The sequence below is a fragment of the Podarcis erhardii genome, assembly GCF_964252035.2.
Source record: "Podarcis erhardii genome assembly, chromosome: 1".
In the NCBI taxonomy this organism is placed as follows: domain Eukaryota; kingdom Metazoa; phylum Chordata; class Lepidosauria; order Squamata; family Lacertidae; genus Podarcis; species Podarcis erhardii.
The window spans coordinates 75,179,353-75,206,719 of NC_138497.1; the positions used below are offsets into that span (position 1 = coordinate 75,179,353).

Below are 27,367 nucleotides of genomic sequence, written 5' to 3' on the forward strand. Positions count from 1 at the left end.
AATCATGCTCCAGCGGCGCAGCGGCAGTGGGAGGCCCCATTAGCTAAAGTGGTGCTTCAGGTTAAGAACAGTTTCAGGTTAAGTACAGACCTCGGAACAAATTAAGTACTTAACCCGAGGTACCACTGTATACTAGTTTACTAATTGAAGGGAGGCTTTTTTTTTCATGAGTGAGCATTCAAGATTGTGACATTCACCTGAAATCTAAAGTACTACAATTCCAGAAGAACTCTATCTCATGATTTTTCTACATGCACAGAGTAGCCCTTGGTGGATAATGCCAATATTAGGAGTGAAATGCCCCCTTTTCAGGTTCCTGAAAACGAAACACCTTCATTCAGGCCTTCAAATAAGCACATTTATTTACAAATACAATTTACAATGCAATCCTAAACATGCCTACTCATCAGTAAGCCCCATTGAGTTCAACAGCACCAGCTGCCAGGAAAATGGGCATAAGATTGCAGCTTTAGTCAACTAACAAGTTAATTAACAGACAGCTAGTTGATTAAGACATCATATGTAAGCTATAGAAATGTCACAATAAATATCAGCACACTTGGCAGCAGAGAAAGAAGCTCACTGCTATTACTTAGGCATTTTGCCAAGATGGGATGGAGAAAGCATTCGCCATCTGTTGGTTACCTGTAGGATGCTCTGGATCTGTGGGAAGTTTAGGACCTGCTTATTGATTTAGAAAGCGATCAGTCTGACACCTACGGGCCACCATCCAGCAACTAGTCCAGGTCACTTCAGACATTACATTGCCAAATTCCTACACTGAAAGCATTTCTGTGTAAGAATTAATGGAACACTTTTGGCCTTCTCAGTAGTGGTACCTGCCCTGTGGAACGTCCTCCCAGCAGATGTCAAGGCAATAAACAACTATTTCACTTTAAAAAGACAACTGAAGACGGCCCTGTTTAGGGAAGTTTTTAATGTCTGATACTGTATTGTTTTTAATATTCGGTTGGAAGCCGCCCAGAGTGGCTGGGGAAACCCAGCCAGATGGGCGGGGTATACATTTATTATTATTATTATTATTATTATTATTATTATTATTAATCATAAGACGTTGCAATCTTAAGTGTATGCACACCAAATACCCATGACTAATCCATGTGTCCTATGATACAATTTACACACAGGTTGCTTGGTAATTGTGTGTGTGTGTGTGTGTGTGTGTGTGTGTGTGTGTGTGTGTATAGACATGTGCAGCAGTTCTTAAATCCAGATGAAAACCCCATTGATCTGAAAATGGGTTATGCAGGCTTTGCTGACCACAAAAGGATGAATGTTAGCTATAAGTTGCAAACCTCAATTCATGGTTTTTTTAAAATGAAATGAAATGTAGATGAATGACAAAGTTTATAATATTGGATAAGTTGTTTCACTCTGTAGTTGTTTCACTCTGTAGTTGTTTCACTCTGTAGTAAAGGGCGGTGGCAGCTGTTCACATATAATGAAAGTCATCTTTAAAAAAAAAAGCCCAGTGATTCAATTAACCACCCTCCCTACCTTACTTCTTATCCTGAATAGCGAGGTGTTTGTGTGAGAAAGAACTTTTTAGGCTTCTTTTGACATTGACTCTGCCCTAGTTTCTCTTTGATACAACATTGAAAACAAACATCTCTGCCAAAAACATGAAGAGAAAAAACAATGGAAAGTAAACATTGAAGGGCTTATACACTTTTAAGCCAATATGAAAAATGCTCCAATATTAGCAAGAGTTAAATCCTGAAGGGAAGAAAAGTAATCTAGCACACGTGATGTCGCATTTTCTCTACAAATATGTAGCCTTGTAATTCTGGGACCAAAACTGACAACAAAATGAGATTCGTGAGAGAAAATAGCTTTTTCAGGCACACTGTATATCCCTCTGCTCAGAAGAATATTTAATCCACTTGGATCATGAGCTTGGGTTTTCTTAGATCATGCTGAGATAACAACATTCTGCTGTGTCTTGGCACCGTAAAAGCTCTTGCTTATGAAAATAAAAGAAAAATATAGTCTCGCAGGGAGAATACGTGTTTGAATTTACTTTTTCTATAGTTTAAATATTGAACTCTCAAAAACAATTTTTACACAAATATGCCTCATTCTCTTTATGAGTCATGGCCAAAACTCTCTTACACCAATATTTTAAACGTGCCAAGTGTACATATACCCTGGCCTACAACATGATGATCCAGTCACAGGCTTGGATCCAACTTTCGTGGGTGTTGAAAAACTGCCAGCACAAAACAGAAAGGCAAAACCCTACCAGCACTGCCACCTTATGGCAGAAAATTAATCCTGCAGCTAAAATCATTCAGAAATAAAATTGCTTAACTCTGTATTGTACTCTGAAAGTCATTCCAACTGGCCATTACAATAACTATGTAACCAGGAACAATGCCCAAGCTTGCTTTTTTCCTCCTTCCATTTTCCTTTTGTGTTGTGCCTTTTAGCTTTAGATTTCAAATCCCTCCTCAAGAGCCAACTTTTCTATGAAGCATTTCACAAAAGCCCTTTACAGTGGTACCTTAGTTTACGAACTTAATCCATTCTGGAAGTCCATTCTTAAACCAAAGCATTCTTAAACCAAGGCATGCTTTCCCATAGCAGCGGGGGACTCAATTTACAAATGGAACACACTCAACAGGAAGCGAAACATGTTCTGCTTCCAAGGCAAAGTTCACAAACCAAAACACCCAGTTCCTGGTTTTCAGCGTTCTTAATCCAAGTTGCTCATAAACTAAGCTGTTCTTAAATTAAGGTACCACTGTAGTTATTTATTAGATGTGTGTTGCAACACTTGTGTTCAAGGCAGTTAACTGTAAAATATGGAATAAAATACAAAACAATACTCAAACAGGTAGATAAAACACAAGCACAATCAATAAATAGGACAGGCGACTGAATGAACTGCTACAATTTACAGTGGCCAAGACAGACAGACCCATGCTCTACGAAATGAATGCATATCCTCTCGTTTTTCCCCTGCCTACATTTCCTTTCCCTTCTGGTATTTCCAGTCTCAATTTTTAGATGGTGCGTATCTTCAGGCAGGGTTCTGTAAAGCGCCATGTGCCTGCATAGCCCTATAAAGCAATAATGGCCACAATGACATTAATAGCCAGTCCACTGACACTTCGGAAACAACTTTTATAAGTTCTTTAAAAAACAAAACTGTAGTCTAAAACCCCTGGAGGGCATGGGGCTGGGTGGGGACGGCTGGTTTAAAGCTTGCCAAATATTGCCTGTATGTTTTAAATTGTTTTTAATATTGTTTTAAAAGTTGTAACTTGCCCTGGGACCTTATAGCGAAGGGCAGGTAATAAATAAATAAACTCTCGAACCCTATGTAGAAGTTTGCTAATCTGTTTATTGGTGAAAATTGTCCTGGTTATTCCTCAACTACTGCAAGTAGCTGTTCATGACCAGCTCCATTAAAATATATATATATATATATATATATATATATATATATATATATATGCAGGTTTTGGTGTCCTCGGGTGTCTTCCCGTGTAAAAGTTGGGGTGTCTAGGCGACGTTTCGACGAGGTCTCACTCATCATCTTCAGGCTGGTGCTTTCGGCTTCTTGTTACTGGAACAGAGCAGGATCTCAGTGTTTGAGTTCCTATAAATACTGTAGAGGGGGTGTGGTGTATAGCCTCCAATGTTCTGGGCAGAGAGGAAGTTCCGAAAAGAAAAGAAGCCGAAAGCACCAGCCTGAAGATGATGAGTGAGACCTCGTCGAAACGTCGCCTAGACACCCCAACTTTTACACGGGAAGACACCCGAGGACACCAAAACCTGCATTCCTGTACCCGTGAAAATCTACGAAAGCAAATATATATATATATATATATATATATATATATATATATATATATATATATTATCAATAAGTGACAAAGAAAAAAGAAAGAAAAGAAAACCAATATTGTACAAGCATAGTGAAGTGCGCCTGAAAGACATAAAGACTGCGCCCGCCCCCCAATTATAAATATGAACATGAACTCTGAAAGCTGACTCGCTGGAAAACGAAGGCTAAGGTTTTGCCAACATTAACAATTAATGCACGTATAATAGGGAATTCCCAACACACAAAACAACTGCAGGACTAATTGTTCAAAGAATGGCAAGTCGAATTAAATATAAATGCTGGCTTGCCCACCCTAAGAAATTAAGTCAGGTAATGCAATGCCAGTTAACTCCTACCAAAGTACTAGTAAGAAATAGAGGAGGGCAAGGACTGCTTATGGTGCTATTAAGAGGCATTCCATGAACTTGATACAATTTACCTTAAGAGGATGCTGTGGTTCCATGGCACACTCTTTTCTGTCTAAATGCACAGATGCAGAATCAGGGGACAATTAGCATGACTGTATTGGTAAGGACCAGTGTGCATATTCAGAAATTGTGTTTTGAAAAAAAGAAACCAAAAACACCACCATAAATTAATACAAAAAAAACAAGAGAAGGCTGGCATGTACACATTACTGAAAGTCACATTTTCAAAGTAATTCAACAGCAAGCAGACACAAGCGTTGTTCCTAAGATGATATATAAAGCAAATATCCATTGGCATACCATCCAAAATAATGTTCCTGTGGCAAGAGCTGCATACTGATCAATCGTGGAAAGCACACTGAATATAAGGCAGACCAGCACTATGAGGAAACTGGGGAAAAAAAGAAACAAGAAAAATTAAAATCACTAAAGTATTTCATTAGAAAGCTAGTACTTAAGGCAAAAAAAAAAAAAAAAAAGCTAAACAGCAAGCACATTTTTGTAAAAAGGCTATCCATACTCCAATATTGAATTGTCCATGAATGGGGAGAAAATGGGAAAGAGGTCTGTAGTTGCTCATTTGATGCAGGGGAGAAAATAAGAGTTGGGAGAGGAGTGGAGGCCTGATGCTAACACCATGGCTACTTTTGTTGAGCTAGAGAGCAGTGCAGAGTTTGGACAGAATCTCATAATCCATAAGAAATACATTGATGCTACATCAAAGCCTGACCTACAATTTTTATTTTTATTTTTCCTCTTCCAAGAGAGAAACTTCCATTTTCCTGCCTCACTCAGGGCACTTGAAATTTTCTTTAGAATTTCTGTAGATTTTGAGCTCACCTTACTCTTGTCAGACTGAAGAAATGTTTTCCCACCCCTGCTGTAAACGTTTTTGTAGCAACCTGCAGCCGACCTACACTTCCTGATCTGAAAAACCTCTATGGGAGGAGTAACTTCCTGATGCTTTCATCCTGGTCCTGGGCTTAGCAGCAAGGCTGCAGAGTGCAGAGCACCGGTGAGATGGTTTGTGGTATGAAAGAAAGGACATTCACAAACACACCTCAACCACTTCACAAAAGTAAGGTAAGTGCAACAGAAAAACCTATCCACCCCGCCCATGAGAATTTCATATTGGCTTTCTACCAAATTGAAGGACAGAGCAGGAACTCGGGACCATGTACAGTGGTACCTCGGGTTACAGACGCTTCAGGTTACAGACGCTTCAGGTTACAGACTCCACTAACCCAGAAATAGTACCTCGGGTTAAGAACTTTGCTTCAGGATGAGAACAGAAATCATGCTCCAGTGGTGCGGCAGCAGCAGGAGGCCCCATTAGCTAAAGTGGTACCTCAGGTTAAGAACAGTTTCAGGTTGAGAACGGATGTCCAGAACAAATTAAGTTCTTAACCCGAGGTACCACTGTATTAAGCTTTTCAACAGCAGTTGTAAGACTTTAAAACATTAAAAATGATTCCATGTACTGGTATTTTGTTTTCATCAATGTCCACACAAGTACAAATTCATCTTGCAGCACTTCTCCCACCCGACCCTAGCAAACCCCTTCCATATCTGAGATGCAGGTAACACGCAGGCTGTGCAGTTGCAGCATTTGACATGCTATTGCCAATTCAACCAGCTGCAACAGCTCCTCTCTGAGAGCCATAAGCCCACCACACACTGGGCCAACATGGAGCTACTGTGTCTGCTCATCAGACACAGCTGCATGACTGACCATGTAGCAAACAGCCATGGTTGTGGGCTGCTACCTGCGCAATGTAAAAACACAAAATCCCACAATTTCATGCAGTAGCTTTGTGGTAAATTAAGACTTAGCATTTAAAATAGTCATCACATTCAATCAGTGTGTGCGCATTATGCCCCAATCCTGCCATCTTTCTGCTATTATTTGTGCAGAATATAAGAATTACTGTGCATGTCAAACAGTAGATATCCTTTCCCCCCCAATTCTGAACTGGATTTCCTGAAACAGCTCTGAACAATGCCATAATATTTGTACTTTTTAAGAAAACAAGACGCACAAACAGGATACTTGTGCATGTGTGTTTGTGTGTGCCAGGAAAAAGCTGAAATTGTTAATTTGAAACATGCAGCCCCATATTCCCATATTAATTGTTTAATTGTATAACCTCCACTATTTGACAGAAATATTTTTCCCAAAGCCATCTCCCCCAGAAAACAATTGTTTTCTAGATACATGTTTGCATAATTGGTGTCCACATTGTTAGATGTCCTTCTGCATGCAATAGTGTCTTCTACTTATGAAATGACTGTTTTACACTTTTTGCTAGAGTGTTCAATACAAAAGTGAAACTAAAACTAGAAATATTCTTCCACTTCCATAAGTTTGTAAAAACTATTGCAAAATGGAAGCATGAGGACAGCAATGGAACGTACATATTTCAGCACTACATGAACTCTTGCACAAGTTTGCATTTACAAAAAAAAAAAAAAAAAAAGCACTAGCAGCTCTTTTCCTTCTTCTAATGGCTTTTTGGATCCTGTTTAATGCGTATTAATTTTAAAGATTTCTAAACAAAGAGGACATTGATTTGCTTAAAAGTGCAAACATGCATCCATGTTACTAAATAAAACAAAAATGAAGGTGTCTAGAAAGCAACATTTATGGATCATAACACAAATAAAATGGGCAGCATCAAGAATTGCTTTAACATCAAGGTAAAACCACATCTCAGATATCTGAATTTGGTTGTTGCTCCTCCCCCTCAAGAAAGTGGGCTATGAAGACCCTTTATGAATTCAACAGCTGATAGAGCAGCTATTAACTGTTGAGCCAAGTAGGAAACTGACCACCAGATGGCAACATCTCAAAGCCTATGACAACTTTCTTCATCAATCAAAATAATACAGAAACACATTTTTTTTTGCCGGTTGACACATTTCTAATGGTCATCTACTCCAGCCCCAGGAAAGAAAGATCCAGTAACTATGATAACCTAATGGAAACAAATTATCCTGCATTGCTTCCAAAAGGGGAGTCCAGATCTTAATTTTTCTATCACCCAATTGACAATTGGTGACCAATAATTTAGACATCTAAGAATGATGTGTTCCCAGAATTAGAAAATATATCTGCAGCACATAATTTAAATGAACAGCCACATATCTATGGGCCAATTCCAATATCACACCAAGCATTCTGATGTTAAAGAAGGTTTGGGAAAGAAGCAGTTTATATCACGTGCATCATGTTTTTACAACTTAGTTTCAAAACCTTCTTTATAAACAGAGGCAACTGAAGTACACAAATGCTTAAAAAGTTGTAATCTGTTTATCGGACAAGAGCTACAGGAAGTCAGAGGATTCACTTACAGCAGCCTTCAGCTGCAGTACCCAGAATATACAATTAATTGTTTTGCATGTCTTTTGGATGCATATTGCAATTTTGTTTAGCTGCATATAATTATGTATTTTATATCTATAAAAATTTGTCTGTTCAATGAGACACTTTCTCATGTATCTCTGTTGTAAAATTAGAAATTGATTGGCATTTTTAAAATACTTACAGCACCCTGCAACCTGCTCTGCATGTAAAGCTGCCAGAATGTATATTGCTTGTGCGATACATACTTTTTGATCAACCGGGCTCAGCTATCTATCCCTCCCATAAACTTTAAAATGTCTAGCATATCCCACTTTGCTAGTGCATTTATTATTTTTCCCTATTTTACATAGCAACACACACACCTCATCTGGGGTCCATTTCAGTAGTTCCAAAAACATCTGCATACAGAATTGCACAGAAAGACTGCTTCATGATTAGCTTTTGCATGGTTTATAAAACCTAACAATCTAACTGTCGCAGGTTAATTTCCTAACACAGTTCCAAATGTTGCCTTTAAAGATCAAACATGGTCAGAGATCAAGGTATCTGTAGGAATTCCTGTTCCCACATCAATTTGCCTGTGTGTAGTAAGGGTTTTATATGTCAATACTATAAGCTTAAACATGGCCCAGTTTAAGCTTATTGGCATCTAAGTGTAATTGCTTAAAAAAGTGTCACATGCTGGTGACATGTCACTCCACGAAGCAGCTTAGCAGCCACATTTTGTACCAGCTACAACTTCCAGACCAATATTAAGGGAAGCCCCACACAGAATGTATTGCAGAGGTTGAGCCTTAAGGTTATCTACTGTGATCAGGTTATCCAGGTCTAGGAAAAGTCATACCTGGTGTACGAGCCAAAGCTGGCTTAAAGGTACTCCTAGCCACCAAGGACACTTGGCCCTCCGAGGGCAACAATGGACCAAGGAACACCCCAAGCTATGTTACCTGACCCTTCAAAGGGAGTGTAACCCTCTCCAGAACAGGGAATTGACTAGATTCCCTGACTTGAGAAGCACTCACACGGAAGGCTTCCATCTCGCTGGGATTCAGCTTCTGTTCGTTAGGCTTCATTCAATCCATTACTGTGTCCAGCCATTGGTTCAGCACACGTATAAACACAAGCAACATATTTTAGAGCTGCCCAGGAAGTTATCTTACAGCATTTAAGATCAAAATTGGGTATCTATTTTACCTCTGTTTTGGAACCCACATTTCACAGAGCACCTCCCTAATCGCTCTGCCAGAGCAGCAGACAAGAATCAATTGCCTCATGGGGCATTTGTGCTTTACATACTCCACCCCAGCTTCAACATCCAGCTTCAGCAACAGAAACCAGGAGCACACGGGGCTCACTATGCTCCCAGCCTTATCATCAGTTGCACCCCACTCACCCAAATGATTGCCAAGGTGATCATCAATGCACTGGAGACTATTTTAAAATCATATGTGCCAGCTCTGGGGCTAGGGTAATGTTGTGTCATCAATGGGGGCATGAATTGTAGGAGTACAGGCTTAATGTGCTCTTCTCCTGAGCCTCCCCATCCTGCCCCAGAGTCTGCCCTGTTTTAGCTGTTCCGCCATGCATTCCACAGAGGTATCCGTCATGGCAGTGGTGTTTATTGTATTCTGTTAGCGTAGCAAGGCCCAATCTGATAGCCCTTTTGCTCCAGTATGGAAATGTGTCCTGAATATTTTAAAAGGTAGAGATAAAGGACCCCTGACAGTTAAGTCCAGTCGCAGACGACTCTGGAGTTGCGGCGCTCATCTCGCTTTACAGGCCGAGGGAGCCGGCATTTGTCCGCAGACAGTTTTTCTGGGTCATGTGGCCAGCATGACTAAGCCGCTTCTGGCACAACAGAACAGCGAAACCAGAGCAGCGCATGGAAATGCCATTTACCTTCCCGCCAGAGCAGTACCTATTCATCTACGTGCACTTTTTGACATGCTTTCAAACTGCTAAGTTGGCAGGAGCTGGGAGCTCATCCCGTCGCAGGGATTCGAACTGCCGACCTTCTGATCTGCAAGCCCAAAAGGCTCAGTGGTTTAGACCACAGTGCCACCTGCGTATTTACTGTATCTTAAATGTTTTCTCTGAAGTAGTTCTCTATATTATATCCCCACCCCACATAAAAAAGACAAGGGAACAAGGGACAACCAGTAAATGAAAAGGGTAGCACCAATAAAAGTGAAAGACACACACACACTGTGACAAAAAGAATACAATATTTGGTTGCTTTTTTAAAAAAAACACCCACCTGCTATTTTAAAAAGAGATAGGAAGCAGTGTGCGTAAGTAATCCAAGGCTGTGTTACTAGTAAAACAGGTTTATCAGAAATGACACAATGCAGCTGATTTCAGGGCTCCAGCAAACTATTATTCTGCTTTGTGCTGTATTTCATTCTACAATTATTTCAAAGCAAGTGAGGTCAAAAGTGCTTTCATACTTGAACATTTAATTATCTTGATGGCTATTTGTAAACAGCTGTTCAAAATGCCATCATTATATAGTGGTGGTTTAAGTAAAATATCCCCCAGATCTTTCCTTGCACAGAAGGGTATTATCTCAATTAGAACGTTAAGCAGAAGCCACAGCCCAGAGATTATAACCCCTGCACCACCTCTGAGAGGCTGCATATTTCTGGAGTTTTTTCCAGATTTATGGCCAATGCACATTTGAACATCACACAAATCAAGAGGGTGGGTGTTATGTCCAGCAAGAACATGCAGCTGCAAGATCTGCAGACCATGCAATTAACTTGAGGATCACGTTGTTTGGTTAAAGGTTCTGCGTTAGCAGAGTCTGTAACCTGAAACGTATGTAACCTGAAGCATATGTAACCCGAGGTACCACTGTACACATTACTTGCTCCTAGTGTATTTGTGGCAGATAAGAAGTACTCAGAAAGTGATTTATTTAAAAATGCTTTTTTACATCTGTGAACACCTTTGGTCAAGGCTGCATCAATTGCTAATAAATGTAAGCAAACTTCTAGGTTTTTGAAGACATTTTATTTATGTATAAGATTCTCCATTTTCCTGTAGATTCAAAATATTGCTCGTGTCCATTCAAATACCAGCTGAAGGGTACTTAAAGGATTCTTGAAATGAAAAATGTACCCATATGAAATTGCTATTTAGTAGTACAGGCAGAAGAGCAAACAATGTTGCTTTGGCATATATATAAAACAAGGTAACATCTGTCACTCTGCTTCATAATATACACAATGACCAATTTGTCCAACTTCAATATGTGTGATTATGACAGGGAACAAACATCAGTTTCTGGACCCAATACTACTAGACAAGCAGTACACAACAGTGTGAATGCCTACACTAGGAGAATACTTGTGAAAGCCTAATATTCATTCTGCTCTGTATCCAACGACATACTGAGAACTGCTTAGTGTCTGCAAAGTGCTGCATGGTCCTCTGGTGAAAAACAAAAGCTAAGCTTTGGTGTCTTTATGACATCACTTACAAATGGGGGTCAAGTACTATTCTCCGATTTCTGGACGGAGAGTACAGCCTTGTCTGGGGTTCATTCATATTGCATGGTGCATAAGCAGCATCTTAGACACCAGGGCAGTTCAGCTGCTCATCAATTAAAAAGGTAGGCACTGTTAAGTCTCTTTTCCACATTTTATAAAGTGCCATACATATATGCAACACTGTTTTTAAATGCGGAATAGATAATAGCGCTGAAGCAAAACACTTCACAAAAGTTATTTTCCACAGGCTGACCCTACACAATTTGCCAGCATGTTTTATTATAACCACTCCCTCTTCTACCTTTTACTTCTAGTAAAAGGCAAAAATGGCACAAAGGTTTCAGCGGTCACAGAAAGAAGTGAACTTCGCTAAATGCAGGTTGGACAATGGCAGCACATTCAAACCTGATTATGTCTTACAACAAGAGCCAAGTCTGAACACAAAAGGCAAGTTAACTGCCCACACGTGATGGCCAAATTCAGCCTATACTAAAAGTCTGAAATAATAAGAAACTTCTAGTGTCATTCTACTACAGAAAACTTGCACCTGTGCAAACAAATTCTACTCTTTTCCCCCAGGATACATGTAGAGGAGGAGAAAACCAACATATTGAGCAATTGCCAAATGGAAAGCTATCATAGTGGGGAAGCGAAACTCAATGAAAGAAGGGAGGGAGCTAACAAAGGGATCCAAGGAGAAAATAATTTGCGAACCTAAAATGTATTTTCACAAAATCACAGAATTGGGAGTTTCTGAGGGGGAGAGTGGGGAGCGGTGGTGCTGAACTCTTCCCCTGTTAGCCACGTTCCTCCTCCAAGTCATATATCAGCTACTTTTCATCCCACGGGGGATAGTGAATGCTGTGACATCTGCCTGAGTATTAAATATTGTACCTTCACCTAGGGCTAGCCCAAGGTATTTTGCTGCTTGAGGCAAAACAGAAAATGATGTCCCGCTGCCACCAATACCACCTAAGGCAATTAGAAGCAGCCCAGGGAAGCCCTGGCACACTGAAGGTGACATGGGAGAAAAAAGGCCAGAGAGGAGTAGGTGGGGGAGCAGTGGCAGTTATGGCAGCCCCACACTTCCTAGGCAGCGCCAAGCAGTGTGCTCCTCATGGGCCTTCTGAGAAGTGGAGGAAGAGGAAGAGGCGAGTCTCAGCTAGCGGGCAAGCAGGTGTCTCCAAGGTGGTGGTGGCTCCTATCCATAGCCAAAGGAGGAGCAGCGAAGGCATGCCACTGCCTCAGTGAGGCTAATGGGCCGTCTGGACCTCCCTTCAGCTGTGCTGAAGCTGTTTGTTTGTAAATAAAGGCTAATATTATGAAATAGCAGTAAGCCTCCAGTGACCTCATTTCAAGGGAAACCAAACCCAGATAAGTGCTGCTCCTCTGGAGCATCACACAGAGAATTGGGGTGCACCTACTTAACAATATAGAGACATCAACAAACCAATTACACTGGCATTCATTTATGAAACAATACTAGAATACACATCTGTGCATGTGCTAAGTTAGTGCTCGATAGCAATCATGGGCTGGATGTGGGCCAATAAACTGAAGCTGAATCCAAACAAGACTGAGATGCTGTTAGTGAGTAGTTCCTCTGACCAGCTGAGTGGTGTGCAGTGTACTGTAGATGGAGCCACACTCCCTCTGAAGGAGCAGGTTCATGGCTAGGGGGTTCTTCCGGATCCGTTGCTGTCACTTGAGGTGCAGGTCATCTCAGTGGTGCAAAGTACATCAGCATAGGTTATGGCACAACTACAACCCTGGTTAACTTGACTACAGTCATCTATGCTTTGGTAACCTCAGTACTGAACTATCGCAATGCACTTTACACTGGGCTGCCTTTGATGACTGTTCAGAAGCTTCAATTAGTACAGAATGTAGATGTGCAACTGCTGACAGGTTCAAAGTGAACATGCCACTTAACACCATTTCTGTTACAACTACGCTACCTGCCTGTATGCTTCTGAGCCCAATTCAAAGCGATGGTTTTGCCTTACAGCTCGGGACCCCAACATCTTCTAGAATGCCTCCCCTGATATGAATATACCCAGACCCTTAGAGCTTCTTTTGGGGCTCTTTCCCAGATTTCCAGGTCTAAGGGAAGCTCAGAGGGTGATGACAAAGGAGAGTGAGGTCCCCACTCTCAGGGTCTGCCTGGTGCCTTCATTGACATCTTTCATTAACAATCTTAGGATTTCCCCTAGGTTTTGATAGATCAAGATCATGCTGTTTTGTCATTAGTGTGCTGCCAGAGCTTCCAGTGGCTGTAATGGGGGTTGTTTTGTTCTGTTTTTATGGTATAATTTATTTATATTCATGTTCTGAATGTGTTATAAGTCACTTGGAGACCTTTGGGTAACAAGTGACTAAAAGTCAAATAAAGAAACAAATAAATAATAGCTGCTGTCAACCTGAAGATGACTTTTCTGCACCATCAGGTCACTGACTGTGTTTGGTGGTCAATGTAATGCACTATGCGGGTTGCTGTTTTTTAATAACAAATGTGGAACATTTTCTTCCTCTCCCCCCCCCCCTCTCTCTCTCTCTCTCTCTCTGGATTAAAATAAGAGTCTTGTTTCACATTTCTCTTTCCCCAATAAATGAAAAAATTGCCATAAAAGACTCTTGAAGCCTTCAGTACAGTGGTTTTCAACCGGTGTGCCGTGGTACACTGGGGTGCTTTGAATGATGGTCAGCGGTGCCCTCTTTCCTTCCCACCCCCCTCTGATACCCTCTCATGTCTCTGCCTCCCAAAGGTGTGTACAGCTGTTTGTGCAGCAGTCCTGGCTACAAGCGCCACAGGTGAGTGATGCCTCTAGGGCTGGTGAGGGGGTGCTGGTTGCCAGGAGGTGGGGCAGTCTTGGAATAAGCAAGCAGGCAGGCAAGGGAGCGCAGCCAGCCAGTCCACCAGCTCTTGCTGTTGGGAATGGACAGACAATTCCCAGGCCCCTGTGAGGCAGTGTGAGGAGGCACCTCTCCTTGGGGCAGGGGGGCGCCCCAGAGACCAGGGGCAGCAGCTGCGGCTGCCCAGAAGACTCCCAAGGAGAGGGGAGAGGAGGCTGAGGGAACACTCCACAAGGGAGGTTGTTCAAGAAAGGGTGAGAGACTGATAGCTCTGCAGGCAAGGGGTGACATAACTGGGCTCCTGAGCCCCACAGGAGTGCTGCAGAAACAATGTAGTTGGTCAAGGGAGTCCTGGACTCAAAAAGGTTGAAAACCTCTGCCTTAGATCCTCCAACTGTTAGCCACCTCGCCCACAGTCACAAACTGTGAAATGGTTGACAGTCCATGCAGTTTATGTTCTGAGTAGGTTTCATGAATTGAAAGAGCACACATATTAAGCCCATTTAAGAAGTTTGTGGATGAGGAAGGCATTGCTAACCTGCCCCTGGATAATCAAATTGTCATGTGCATGCTGTCAGCAAAGACAAGATACCAGTTTCAGTCTGAGTTCAAAGACCCCGACATTAAGCTACTACTTCAGAGTGTATATTTAGATAGTGTTGAGAGAATGTATTGAAATGTATCAAGAACAAATGTCTGAACAACACATGTTCTTGATGTAACTAATTATGCTTTAAGATATTAACTTTCCCAGCTATTCCTGCAGGTTTCCAAAATATGCAAAATGTTAATATTCAAATCAGCTGTTAAGACTATAGCAGATCATAGATCAATAATGTCAGAAGCAAGCACATCAAGGCTATGCCTGCACAAGCTGTCACTTGGCATCCTTGTATTGAAGCTGGGCTCAACTAAGTTGTTACAGGTGCAGAACAAGGTCTACTTCTGCAACAGGACTTTCCCCCTTGCCTCACCACATGAACCCTAAAGTCCTCCTTGGAGTGGGGGGTTAGGGGGAGGCCTGCATTCTTACCCTTCTGGAGCTTAAAAACTCCTTCTGTGCTCTCTGCCTTGCTTACTGGTACTAATTCTGTGATGCTCTCGCAAGATCTCATGGGAGCTGTGCAAGTTCCTGTGAGATTTTGCCCAACCACCTCCAGAGCTGATGTGCTGAAAGGGCCTTGGCCGGTAAGCAAGGCAGAGAGCTTGAAAACTCTTTTGTGCACTGGGAAAACTCTGTGTGCATTTAATTAGCACAATCTAATCCAGCTGGCCTTCAACTACACTAGGTTGAAACTGCACAAGTTAAATGCCCGTAAGATGTGACCGTATTATACAAATTGCAACAACCTATACGCAGCCTCTCTTCTGCCAGGCTAACAGTAAGGGCCACACAATAAGGCTGCTATTGTAAAAGGTTCCATTTGTGTCTACTTAACGTATATTTAAGCTCTGCTTATCACTGACAGTAATTTTTGCATCATATTGCCATTCAGCTCCCACCTTACAGTTCTCTCCTTTATATGCCTGCCAACTGAGATTTCACTTCATGCATCTGGCAAAGCTTATGTCATAATAGATTTGCTGTTCTTGAAAAAAGAGACATCACACATACTTTTGTAAACCAAGAAATCTTTAATAAAAATATATATTTATAAGGAGCAACAATGCTCTTTAACTGTTTTTGCTGCAAGAGGTTAACACAACTACCCCTCAGAAATGTCTATGGCAAGGATGGAGTTGTAATTCCAGTTGCAACTAGACAACTCCATAGTGCACAGGAGGCAACCACAGAGAACAAGCAGGAGAAGGGTTCACCCCCATGCAAGAACTATGATCCCGCCACAGAATACTCCTTACAACCTGAGCTGTAGGACCTCCCTCCCATTCTACTACCTAGAACATTTCCTTGGCCTCATCCCAGGACCAGGGACACTAGCAAATAATGGTACCAGCATCTGGGATACTGCTGTTGCAGCATTCAAGGCAGCAGGAGAGGGCAGAAGCATGGCACAGCAGTTTTCATTATAATTCAGTTCAAAGAAGAATTTGGGGTGGAGAAGGGAGTTTGATGCATATGGAGGCAAACATGAAATGTTCAGCAATTTCATATTTTGAATCAAATAGTTGCAGATTTCAGTAATATCAGCCATGCCATTAAATGGACACCCATGTGCTAAATAGCCATTTCCTTTGTGCATTAACCTTTTGTATAACAAGCTAAGGTTGTGTTCTCCTCTTTGTCCTGAAAAAGATTGGCAGCAAGTTTGGAAAGTTACATAGCCAGTAACTTTCAGAACAGCAAGATAAATGATAAGGTGCAGCTGAGAATATGACATAGCAATATAGTACTGTATTAAATTTCTCTTCTTTGAGAGAAGAAAAGACTAAGGCAGAGCTTTCCAAACTTTTCATGTTGGTAACACACTTTTAAGACATGCATCATTTTGCAACATAGTAATTCAGTTTTAAAAGCAAACTGGAGGTTAAACTAACCCCTTTCCAGCCCGAGGAAGAGTGTGGGGATCATTCACGCAACACACCTACACACTGCAGCCGACACACTAACATCACAACATACAATTTGAAAAGCTCTGGGCTAAGGAGTAAATCCCACACAATTCAGAGTGGAATCCCTAAGACGGTTGGATGGCCCCTTGTACGCCTCCTTCTGGCAACGCCTCCTCCTGCTTTCCTTTGGGCCACAATAGCGAGTCCATACACACTGCCCAGGCTTGCACCCCAGAGACGTCACTTCAGCAAAAACAATGAAAAAGGCAGCAGTTATGAGTTACCGCTCTTGGCAGCCACAGCGAACACTGATTCTCCAGTGGTTTGACTTTGTCCCCAGAGGCACACTCCACGGTCTTTCAAGACAGAGGGATGCCAACAAATTCCCCTTCCACACAAAGGCCAACCTCAGATGATCAGATGCTTAGAGGCAAGTGTGGCAATTTGCCAGGTGATAGTATTCATGCAATGCTGTGGCATGCTTCAGACACAGTATTATGCATGTTACATAATCATGCCAAATGGAAGGGGTGGATTATTTAAACAACAGCTTTACCCCTTAATATTTACAGAAAGTTCATTGGTTGGGAAAGGGCCAATGGTAGAGCATATGCCTTGTATGCAGACGGTCCCAGGTTCAATCCCCAGCATCTCCAGGTGAGATATTCCTGCCTGAAACCATAGAGATTTGCTCCCAGTTAGTGTAGACACTGGTTTTTTAACTGGTGAATTGGGATCTACTAGTGAGTCACGGACTGATCTAAAGTGGGTTGCAACAGGGGGCAGGATCACTACCACCATGAAAATATATGGCAAAATGAATGTTTGGGTTAAAAGTGGGTTCCAGGGTCTGAAAAGATTGAAGATACCTAGTGAGCTATATGGACCAATGGTCTGACTCAGTATAAGACAGCTTCCTAGTTGCCACTACTGTGGTTTTTGTCAAGTTACCCAGCAATCTGTAGTAACAATCCATTTCATAACTTAGATGGTCCTGTACAGAGACTTTATTGGTTTCATGGTTCTACAGAGTAGCCCAAAGTTATACCTGATCCCCTTTTTCAAACACTGGTACTGTACTTCCCCACACCATCAGTTACCATAGCATGTTTCTGCTGTAAGACCAATATATTTTTGTGCCTGAAATGGTCACTCCAAATGGCTCCCCTCTCTATTAAAGAAAAAACCCATGGTAAAATCAGCTGACAATTTCTGTCTCTTCTCAAAGCTCAGCATCTGCTGACAGAGACAGGTTTCCCCTCTTCTAACTCAAGGCAGAGGTAAACCTTAAGCTTTAGTTCACAATAACATAAGAAGCGTCCTGCTGAATTAGAAGGAGGCTCATCTGGTCCAGTGTTCCATCTACCAGGTGCCTATGGGGGAAACCTCAGTAACAGGACATTAGTACAATAGCACTCTACAGCTCACGTTTCTCAGTTCACTCACTGTTGACTTCTCAAGTGAATTCAGTGGGAATGTTTGGGACAAGAATCAACACAAACAAAACTGCCCAAGCTGCAGTGGCTTGCAAATCTCCTAATGGAATGCTTTAAGCCCATTACAACACCGTCTAGAAATGTTTCCTTTTATAAATGTGCTTATTTGTATCAATGGTATACTGCAAAAGAGTAAACTTCTTTTGCATGTGCCAGAACAGGATTCTAATGGGATTCTAATATTATACCATTATAACATCCCAACCTTTTTCTGAACAGAAACGTTATGCCAAAATAGGAGTCTCAGCTAATTAAAACACACACATAGCGGGAACTTTAGCAAGATGAAATATTAATGTCTGTGGCATGTTATATCTCTATCTCCCGCTGCTATTTCTTTCTTGCTGTAAGACATGGGCAGTACAGTCCAATCATGTATTGCTGGGGCCCAGACATGTTATGAGGCACCCTGCCAAGAGTCAACACTATTATCTTGATTCTCATGCAAGGCATGTCCCTGGGGAACTCAGAGATGGCACACAATGCCTTTGACCTTGCCAGGCCATGAGCCGAGTGTTTTAACTCTTTTTAATACTGAATTTTAAACTGTTGTAACCCACTCTGGGCCCTGCTGGAGAAGGGCAAGTAACAAATTTAACCACTACCACCATCCTACCCAGCCCACCTTGGAAAAGGGCCATGGTGCACTCTGATTTCTAATTTGCGCCTGATGCATTCTTACTTGGATTGCAGTCTTTTAAAAAATAATAATATTAAAGCTTTTTATAATACAACAAACTAAAAGAAACTAATCTAAATAAAAACAAAAGCAGAGAAGAAAAAAGAAAATGCAGAGTCCTCTCTCAAAGGTAGCTATTAATTCTCGCCTCACACAGAAAGTGGTGGACCCTCCTAGCTCTCACCTAGGAACTTTCCTTTTTCTTCTCCCAGTCTCACCCTGGGAGGTCTTCCCTTTCCTGCCTCTCACTCAGGATCTGGGTCCTTCTACTAACCATCTACCAACTTCATGTGTGTGTAATCCTTGGACCCTTGCAGTATTTTGTTACTTAAAGTAAACATCACCATGGTTTCAATGCTGCTGCTGCTGCTGCTGCTGCTACCACTACTACTAACCTTATATATAATAGGATTACAAGTATGTCGCCACACAAACTGCAGCACAGGAATAGAACAGCAGGTGGGCAGCTCATGAGGGCAGGCGAGTTAGCAAGCTGGCTGCTCAGCTGAGTGCCATGGATGGTGAGTGGCCCATGCAAACCACAGACTGAGGAATAGTCCGGACAGAGCAGGGCAGCCCCCCACAACCATCCTGCTCTGCTGTCACCGCACACCTCACACCAAGGAGACAGAACAGGAGGGAAGCAGCAGCACAGCAGGACCACTGCTATGGAGCTGTCACAGCTTGTCTTGCCTGTTCCGCTGCAGCAACCCCTGGGTCACAGTTTGGCTGAGCTGTAAGAGAAGCTAGTATGGCTTGGCCAAGTGGGCACGCATATGCAGTGGCGTAGCGTGGGGGGTGCAGGGGGGGCCGGCCGCACCGGGCGCAACATCTGGGGTTAGGGCAAATCCACGGGTTAGGGGGCGCAAATCCACGGGTTAGGGGGCGCAAATTACTTGCCTTGCCCCGGGTGCTGACAACCCACGCTACGCCACTGCGCATATGAGGAGGGAAGTGGAAGCAGGGAGGCAGGTAGGAGCACGGAAACAAAGAGTGGAAAGTCTCTCCTTCAACCTGTCCGTCCCCCCCTCACTACCACTGCCACAGCAGGGGGGGGACTACATCTCTCCGGAATGAATGCTGACCTCCCTTTAAGGCCTTTGGTGATTTTCCTTTTAGCTGCAGCTAGACTGGTTATACCACAGGATGGAAGGATGCTTCTGTTATTAATGTGAACTGCTGTTATAAGAAGGCTTTGTTCTTACCTGTCTCAGAAAAAATTAACCCATCATCTTATGGTTTTGAAGGGGAGTGCTAAGCCAGTGGACTTTGCTGCCAGTTGAAGGGCTATTGTGACGCACACAAACAAATGACATATGAAACCACTTGTCCCAGTGAAGTAGTATGACTCCGTTTGACTGATTGGTCCAAATCATGTCCCCTTTACCCGAACCTGCTTAGCAAGACATTCCTCGGCTCTTCATTTATTGCCTGATGCCTCTCGCTCTCTACTTTGCACTCCCCTTGCTATTCCACAAAGCCATTTCAGTGACTGCTTTTGTTCTCTTTAGCATGTTTCTTTAGCATGGTAGAGTTGTTAAGCAACATGAGTGGGGACACGTTGATAATAATAGTAATAATAACAATAACAACAACAATAATAATGTGATTAAGTGTGTGATTGCAGAACTTTATCACTCAGAAAGGTCTTTCCCATGCCTGCCTAAAACTGAAGAGGTTCTTTCCGTATTTCTATTTATTGCTAACAGTACCGATTTACAGTACTTCAGTTAAGTTTTAAGAATGAATCATTATTTGCTAATGAAACCACAACCATTTTGAGAACTACACTCATGCTTGCATCATGTTAGCTGCCAACAATGACACACTCCCCTGTGAGTTTTAAGTTTTCAGTGGGCAAATGTATTCCACAGCTAATCTCAATACTAAAATATACTTGTGATGTAGCTTTAGTGGTGGTTTATTAGCATTTATAGAAAGCACGAGGAACAAGGGGAAGTTGTTCCACTAGCATGCATAATTTAAAGTTGTGTGCCTGAATCTTCAACTCTCTTGGTTCAACAAACTGCCTAAAGCTGACACTGTTATATTGAGCAAGTATTGCAAGTGAGTTGTGAACAAATAGCAAGTTACCCAGAGGCAGACCCTTCCTCTTTTGGAGATGAGTTTGTGGGCTGATGTCTGCAACTGCACAATATCCACTTACAGTGCAGAGACTTTTGTTGTCAAATTGTGCTAATAAAACTTCATCTTGCCTGCCTCCTCAACAAACACACCACTTCTTCGTAGCTGGCACATTTTCCAATACACTCAGATGTAAGATAATGAAGAGGAGGTGGCAGGCATATAAGGAGGTTTCATCTCCACCAGTAATAGGATATAAGGGGGTGTATTGCCAGAACGGTAATTTGGCAAATTAATTAGGCTTGGATTCCTGCTGTCTATTTCAAGTATTTAGACATGGTAAGTATCTGGCAACCAGGACTTGGTGGGGCGATGTTCACTGAACAAAATGTGAAATATGAGTCTGGGAGAGCTTGAGTTCAAATCCCAGCTTAGAAACGGATACCTGCAAGGCAGCCTTGGAGAAATAATTTTCTTCAAGTCTCAGATATGTTTTCTCCATTTGTAAAATCACCAGTCTTCACAATATGAGTTAATAAGATGAGTTGATCTAGTAATTAATAGTATTCTTTGAAGAAATACAGAAGTGTGCATAGCTGAAGGTGCTTTATCTTAAGGCATATCTTTACTTGAAAGACGAAATATTCTTACTCCTGCTTATGTTGGCAGTGTCTTGCAGAAATGCAACATGACACTCTCAAAACCTTATGCAAACCTGTTCTTGAAAACTATACCAATTATGCTACAACACCATAGGGCAAGATGCCAGCAGTTCCTCAGGGAAAAGGAAATCCCTTGCTATCATCACCATTTGCCTGAAACTGTCTGAGAACTTTACGCATCAGGATATAAAGTTTACAAATGATTTTGCTAAAGGAATAGGAGAGGAGATTAAAACACTTCCTGGGCTTTGAGTCAGAATAAATGTGAACTTCCTCCGTGTCTGTAATCTGCAGTACAGCAAAAGGTGGTGAACATAATGAAATCCCCATATCTTATTATTTCATGGAAGAAAATAGATTCTACACTCATTCCTGACAACAGAATTTTAATCTCTCCTCTTAGAACAAAATGAATATATTTAGATTTTTAAGGATAAAAATTAGACCAAGTTTGAAAGCACATGAATGATGCACTCCCACACTACATGCAATACCCTGGCACTAAAAAAATAAATTATAATTATTTATAATTATAATTATGTGCCACAGTAAAGAAAAAAGGCAAAGTTACCAATAAATATAAGCAAAACAGCTCTGGAGGTTTATAAAGAAGCAACACTAGACAAAAGCACAGTCATTTCCATAGTGGCTGAGAGGATTTCTTCTCTTGACTTGAAAGGGAAACTTACACAAGCTATATCTACATCGAAATCAGGAATGGGAAACATGTAACCCTCTGCCCTTCAGATATTGCTGAACTCCAACTCCCATCAGCATGGCCAATGGTCAGTAATGATGGGAGTTGTAGTCCAAAATCTGGAGGGCCACAGATCCCCACCTCCAATCTACACAGTCTGTGAAAGCTCCCCTTGTAAGAAGTGCTCCTGTTATCTCAACATGGAAATGGCTAGGCATTCAGCCAGTACTACCTCTTCACTAACTTTTTTTTTTTTTAAGTGTCCTCAGTTTGAGAAGACATAGCCAGAGGAAGTAAACAGTTGCGCAAAGAGGTGAACCAACATCAGCATGATTTACTAGAGGAAAAACAAACAAACATCTGAATGCAGGATCTCCCTTTAAATCATGGATATCAGCAGGACCAGTGCTTTTTTCTGGAAGGATGCAGTGGTATGCATACCCCTAAACATTTTGAGAATCTAGGTTTGGCCTCATTGAGGGGACAGTATTTCAATATGAGTAGGAAAATGAGGGTGCGCCTAAACATTTTTTTTAGAAAAAAAGCACTGAGCAGGACAATTATGAAATATTAAAAGCATTTCGATACAACTCAGAAGTCTCTGATCCTTACACCAGTTTGATGTCAACAGACAGTTCCTAATATTGGCTGCTGAAATTAGATTGATCAACTAATCAGGTTGACAATGTTTTTAATAAAATATACTATCTGTTTTCATTTGCTTTTCAGTTTAATGTGCAGTTGCACAAGTACATACTCCCTTTTGGATAGGAAATTCTTTGTTTTATGTAGTTTAGGATCACACCTGCCTTCTTAAACAACTGTATGACTAATTGCAAAATGTTAAGAGTGTCTCCCTTTACACAGTGTTGTGTTTTGTTCTTTTTCCTTCTTTTTGTATCACTTTACTGCTTTAAATTTGATTTTTTTCAATAAAATATCAATTAATTAGAAAAAGAAAAAAGGCTGTTTATCTGGGAGTAAGGCCCATACAATTCAGTGAGACTTGCTTTTCAGTAGACTTGTATAGGATTATGCTGCATGACTGCAAAACTTTATTTATTTATTTACCGCTACATCATAGAAATCTACCACAGTAGTTTACAACAATATGGGCAGTTAAATGGGAACAAGACCCACTGAAATCAACATGACTTTTAGCACAATCTTATGCATATCTGCTGAAAAGTAACCGTTCATTCCTGTACGTGACTATTAAGATGTAAGAACCATTGAGTTCAACTGAACTTGCTCTAAAGAACTGCAGCAGAAAAATGTCCATATCACTTTTCGATCTTTTTCAGTGGATGAATAATAAAAACAGTTTGTTTCTAATAAACCAAAGTTTTATGCTTTCTGCAACAGAAAGCCCTATGCAAGATCTCCCCAAACTTCTGAATTATGTTGAGACAGTTTCATAGTTATCATGATGCTTCATTAAGTAAAATTAAACCAAGGAAAATTTCAAATACTGTATACATGGGTATCAAGTTGCACTGAAACATTTGAGAAATTTGAAATGTTGTGATACCTTCATAATTATTTTCATTGTTGTATATAACTCTAACCACAACAGTAGAGAGAAATAATATACAGCATTGTTTTCCTATTTAATATTGACAGCCTCCTTCTGAGGTGCAAATGACTGCTAACTTCCAAGTATTACCAAATAAGGAAGGAAACAAAACACAATGGGTTCAGGTCACTGCATACAAACAACAACTGAACTTCACAGCAGTTTTTCATATTGGGTGGGGGAATCTTCCTAACAGCATCGGTATAAATGGACTAGTAGGGGGTGAAACCCCAATGTTTAGAAACAATTCATTAGGGTAAATATTTCATATCACACATTCTGACTGAGCACACAGCATTTTCCACCGACATTCAGACATTAAGCATGCCTTTTTAAAAAATAAAAAAAATAAAAAGTCTGTAAAAGCAGCAAGACATGACTACATGTGTGAGAGAGGGGTGGAGAGGAAGATTTTACCCTGGCTAATGAGGTTGGGCTTTAAATTTATTCTATAGACAGAATATGCATAATATCCACACACACCCCCCCAAAAAAAAACCCCAATGATGAGACAGTGCTAAGATGTCTGAGCCACATAACAACAGAAAAGTGTTTATGTGAGCTTTGCAAAAACAAAAGAAAACCCAGAGAGCTCTGTCAGACAGTGCACTGTTGACGATATTGAGCTCAATGGACCAAAGCTCTGGATCAGTACAGTCATACCTCAGGTTACAGACGCTTCAAGTTGTGCATTTTCGGGTTGCACACCACACCGAACCCGGAAGTACAAGAATGGGTTACTTCCGGGTTTCGGCGCTCGCACATGCGCAGACCCACTAAATCATGCTTTCCGCATGCGCAGAAGCGCCGAATCACAACCCCCGTGTGTGCAGACATGGCGCTGCGGATTGCGAATGCTGCGGGTTGCGAGCGTGCCTCCTGCACGGATCATGTTTGCAAGCCAAGCATCCACTGTATAAGCGAACTTCATGCTCCTCTCAGCTGCCCTTCCCTTCATAACCATGCAAGCTTCTCACTGGAAATGTTTGGTGGTGGCAGCCAGACAAACAAATGCACAATGGGGGCTGACCTCAAGTGGCTCACTATGTAAATCAGCTATCAGGCGGAGGCAGTTTCATGCAGCTTCCAAATGATTATAACGTGCTTTAAAAAACCGTAGCGATATGGAGTCAAAACCCTTTTGAAGACTCAAATCAGGCCTGCTCACTATCCTGGAAGGCTTACGGAACACTCTCATTGGGAAGTTAGAGGAGAACTTTATTGACTCGCTCCAACACGAACAGAACAAACAGGATGCTCCTTACTCATCCCAGATGCCACTAACCTCAGCACCACCTAGTGACTAAATCATAAAATGACACTATCCACACAGTCACTACAGTGGTACCTCGGCTTACATACGCTTCAGGTTACAGACTCCGCTAACCTAGAAATAGAACCTCGGGTTAAGAACTTTGCTTCAGGATGAGAACAGAAATCATGCTCCGGCGGCACGGCAGCAGCGAGAGGCCCCATTAGCTAAAGTGGTGCTTCAGGTTAAGAACAGTTGCAGGTTAAGAATGGACCTCTGGAACGAATTACCGTAAGTACTTAACCCGAGGTACCACTGTATTAGTCATACGGTCTAAAGCAGTGGTTCCTGATTGGTGGTCTGCAGACACCAGAGGATCCGCGTAAATCACCCAGGGGTTCCATGGCACCATTCACTTAACAAAAGCTAACATAGAGATATCAAAAAATGTCAAAAGTAGGTCTGTAGCTTGGCTTTTGAAATGCAGGGGGTCTGCAGTACTTCACTAATTGGGAACCACTGGTCCAGAGAACTGAATCTCTGTGCTTTAGAAATAGTGCCCTATCAGTCTAAACGCGGCAAAAAACAACTTGACTACTATCCTACGCAATTAATTGCTTGAAGTAATTAAAGTTAATGGGGGTTAAGCAGCACAACTGTGTGATGATTGCAGTCAAAGGAAACAAACACAGACAGCAAGAGGAAAAACAAGGCCTACTTAGAAATCTTATATGCAGGGACTGCAAATTTGCCAGAACATTTAACATCATTAAACTACCCATCCCAAACACAGGTCAATGTAATTTTATGAAAGAAAGAATCTTGCAGTTATTTTTTAAACTAAATTTTTCTTTCACAAAGCTAATTCTCAGGCTAAGAAGTCATATTCTTAGGAATAGTTCAAACTATCAGACCACATTAAAGCATTCTTAATTTAAATTTTCCATCAATATCCTGGGATAAAGAGGGTTTGGACATATTAGCATGTTTAGACATTTAGTTCACCCATGTCAAAATTTTCCCATTTGCTTCTTATCTCTGAGATTATGAGAAACCAATGCACAAATCGGGATGGGCAAATCCAGCAATTTCAATCTCTCTCCATTTGCCATGTTCTCATCTTAATTTGAAACATTTCCACATTAATTTGTAATTAAAAGAAAACTACTCCTGAAGAGCCATCAGCGTTTTAGGGCAAATTTCTCATAAACATACATTTTTCTGTGCAGTCTTGCCAAATATACACATTGTTGCGAACCAATTTCCCCTAATATAATGTGTTTGTGTATATTATCTTCACTAACACATGCATTTTTTAACACAGCTGGCTAGAGAACTGCATTGCAAAATTCAGAAAAGTGTGAATTCTGAAGGTGGGCTGTGATTTGGTTCTTATATTCTTTCAGAATGTGAATCAGGGAATTCCATCTTAAAATGCAATCCAAAACAATTTTCACTCCCATCCCTATCACAAATGATTTGGTTGTTAGCAATTTTTTTCCAGCACAGCACTGTTGTATTCGTTATCTAATTGGCATGACCTGTAGTTTATACAACTGCGCTGCTTGTAGATCTTAGATCTACATAGCTCGTTCTCTCAGCAAAGCAGACTACTTTTTTTCCCCTTGACCAACACAAGCTGGGCTTTCAGTTATGAAAATCAGCTTTTGATTTATTTATTTTTGAACTGGCAAAGGTTGGGTTGACTTAAAGCAGAGCTCACCATAACTTATCCTAGGATTTAGTTCAGTGCCAGGCTCTGCCCTTGCCATGGAATGCAGTGCCTCTGAAAGTGCACACTTTGCTTTTCTCTCAATTCTCAGTCATGGCCATAAGCCCCCACAATTTGGGATATGTAGTATGGGCTTACGAATCGCAAGCTCTGGCACCCCTCAGTTTAGAAATTCAATTTCTCTGGCATAAAGCAATGCTCCAAGTTAAAAACAAAGCAATAAAAGACCTACAACTAGCCATTAGACAAAGTTAATCACCTTTATCTATAACTCTAACTATAGAAGAACTATTTTTAAATTCAACATAATCTTGGTAGATTTAAAGTGTGTGTGTAGTATGTAAAGCATCTGGTGAACAACAACAAAAAAAACCCAATCTGCTAAAAGACATAGAGAACCAAAAAGGAAAAAAGGAAACACGAAAAACCAGTGACAGAGAGCGTTTGGGTAAAGGTAAGTGTCAGGGTTTTAGGGAGAGAGGAGACAGAGAGCGAGGGCGAGGAGGAAGAGGACGACAACGAGCCGAGGTTGTCCCAAAGTCCGTCTAGCGAATCAGAGGATTCCCAGAAGGGAGCCCCCCTGGTCAGGCCAAGGGGCAATAGAGAGGGAAGCAGTCAGAAAGAGGGGAACGAAGAGGGAATCCCCAGTGGGAGTGGCAAAGCGGGACCAGCTCCCCCGTCGGAAAGG

General features: G+C 41.5%; 1 protein-coding gene across 3 annotated transcripts in view; it reads right to left on the reverse strand.

Annotated features, from left to right (window-relative positions):
• The window catches only part of KCNQ1 (potassium voltage-gated channel subfamily Q member 1), a 285,672-nt gene that overhangs the window by 240,393 nt on the left and 17,912 nt on the right, over positions 1-27,367 (reverse strand). For all 3 annotated transcript variants that reach the window (XM_081840773.1, XM_081840772.1, XM_081840771.1), the window contains exon 2: positions 4,582-4,672. In XM_081840773.1, the coding sequence (XP_081696899.1) occupies positions 4,582-4,672 (91 nt within the window). The remainder of the gene's footprint in view (positions 1-4,581; positions 4,673-27,367) is intronic.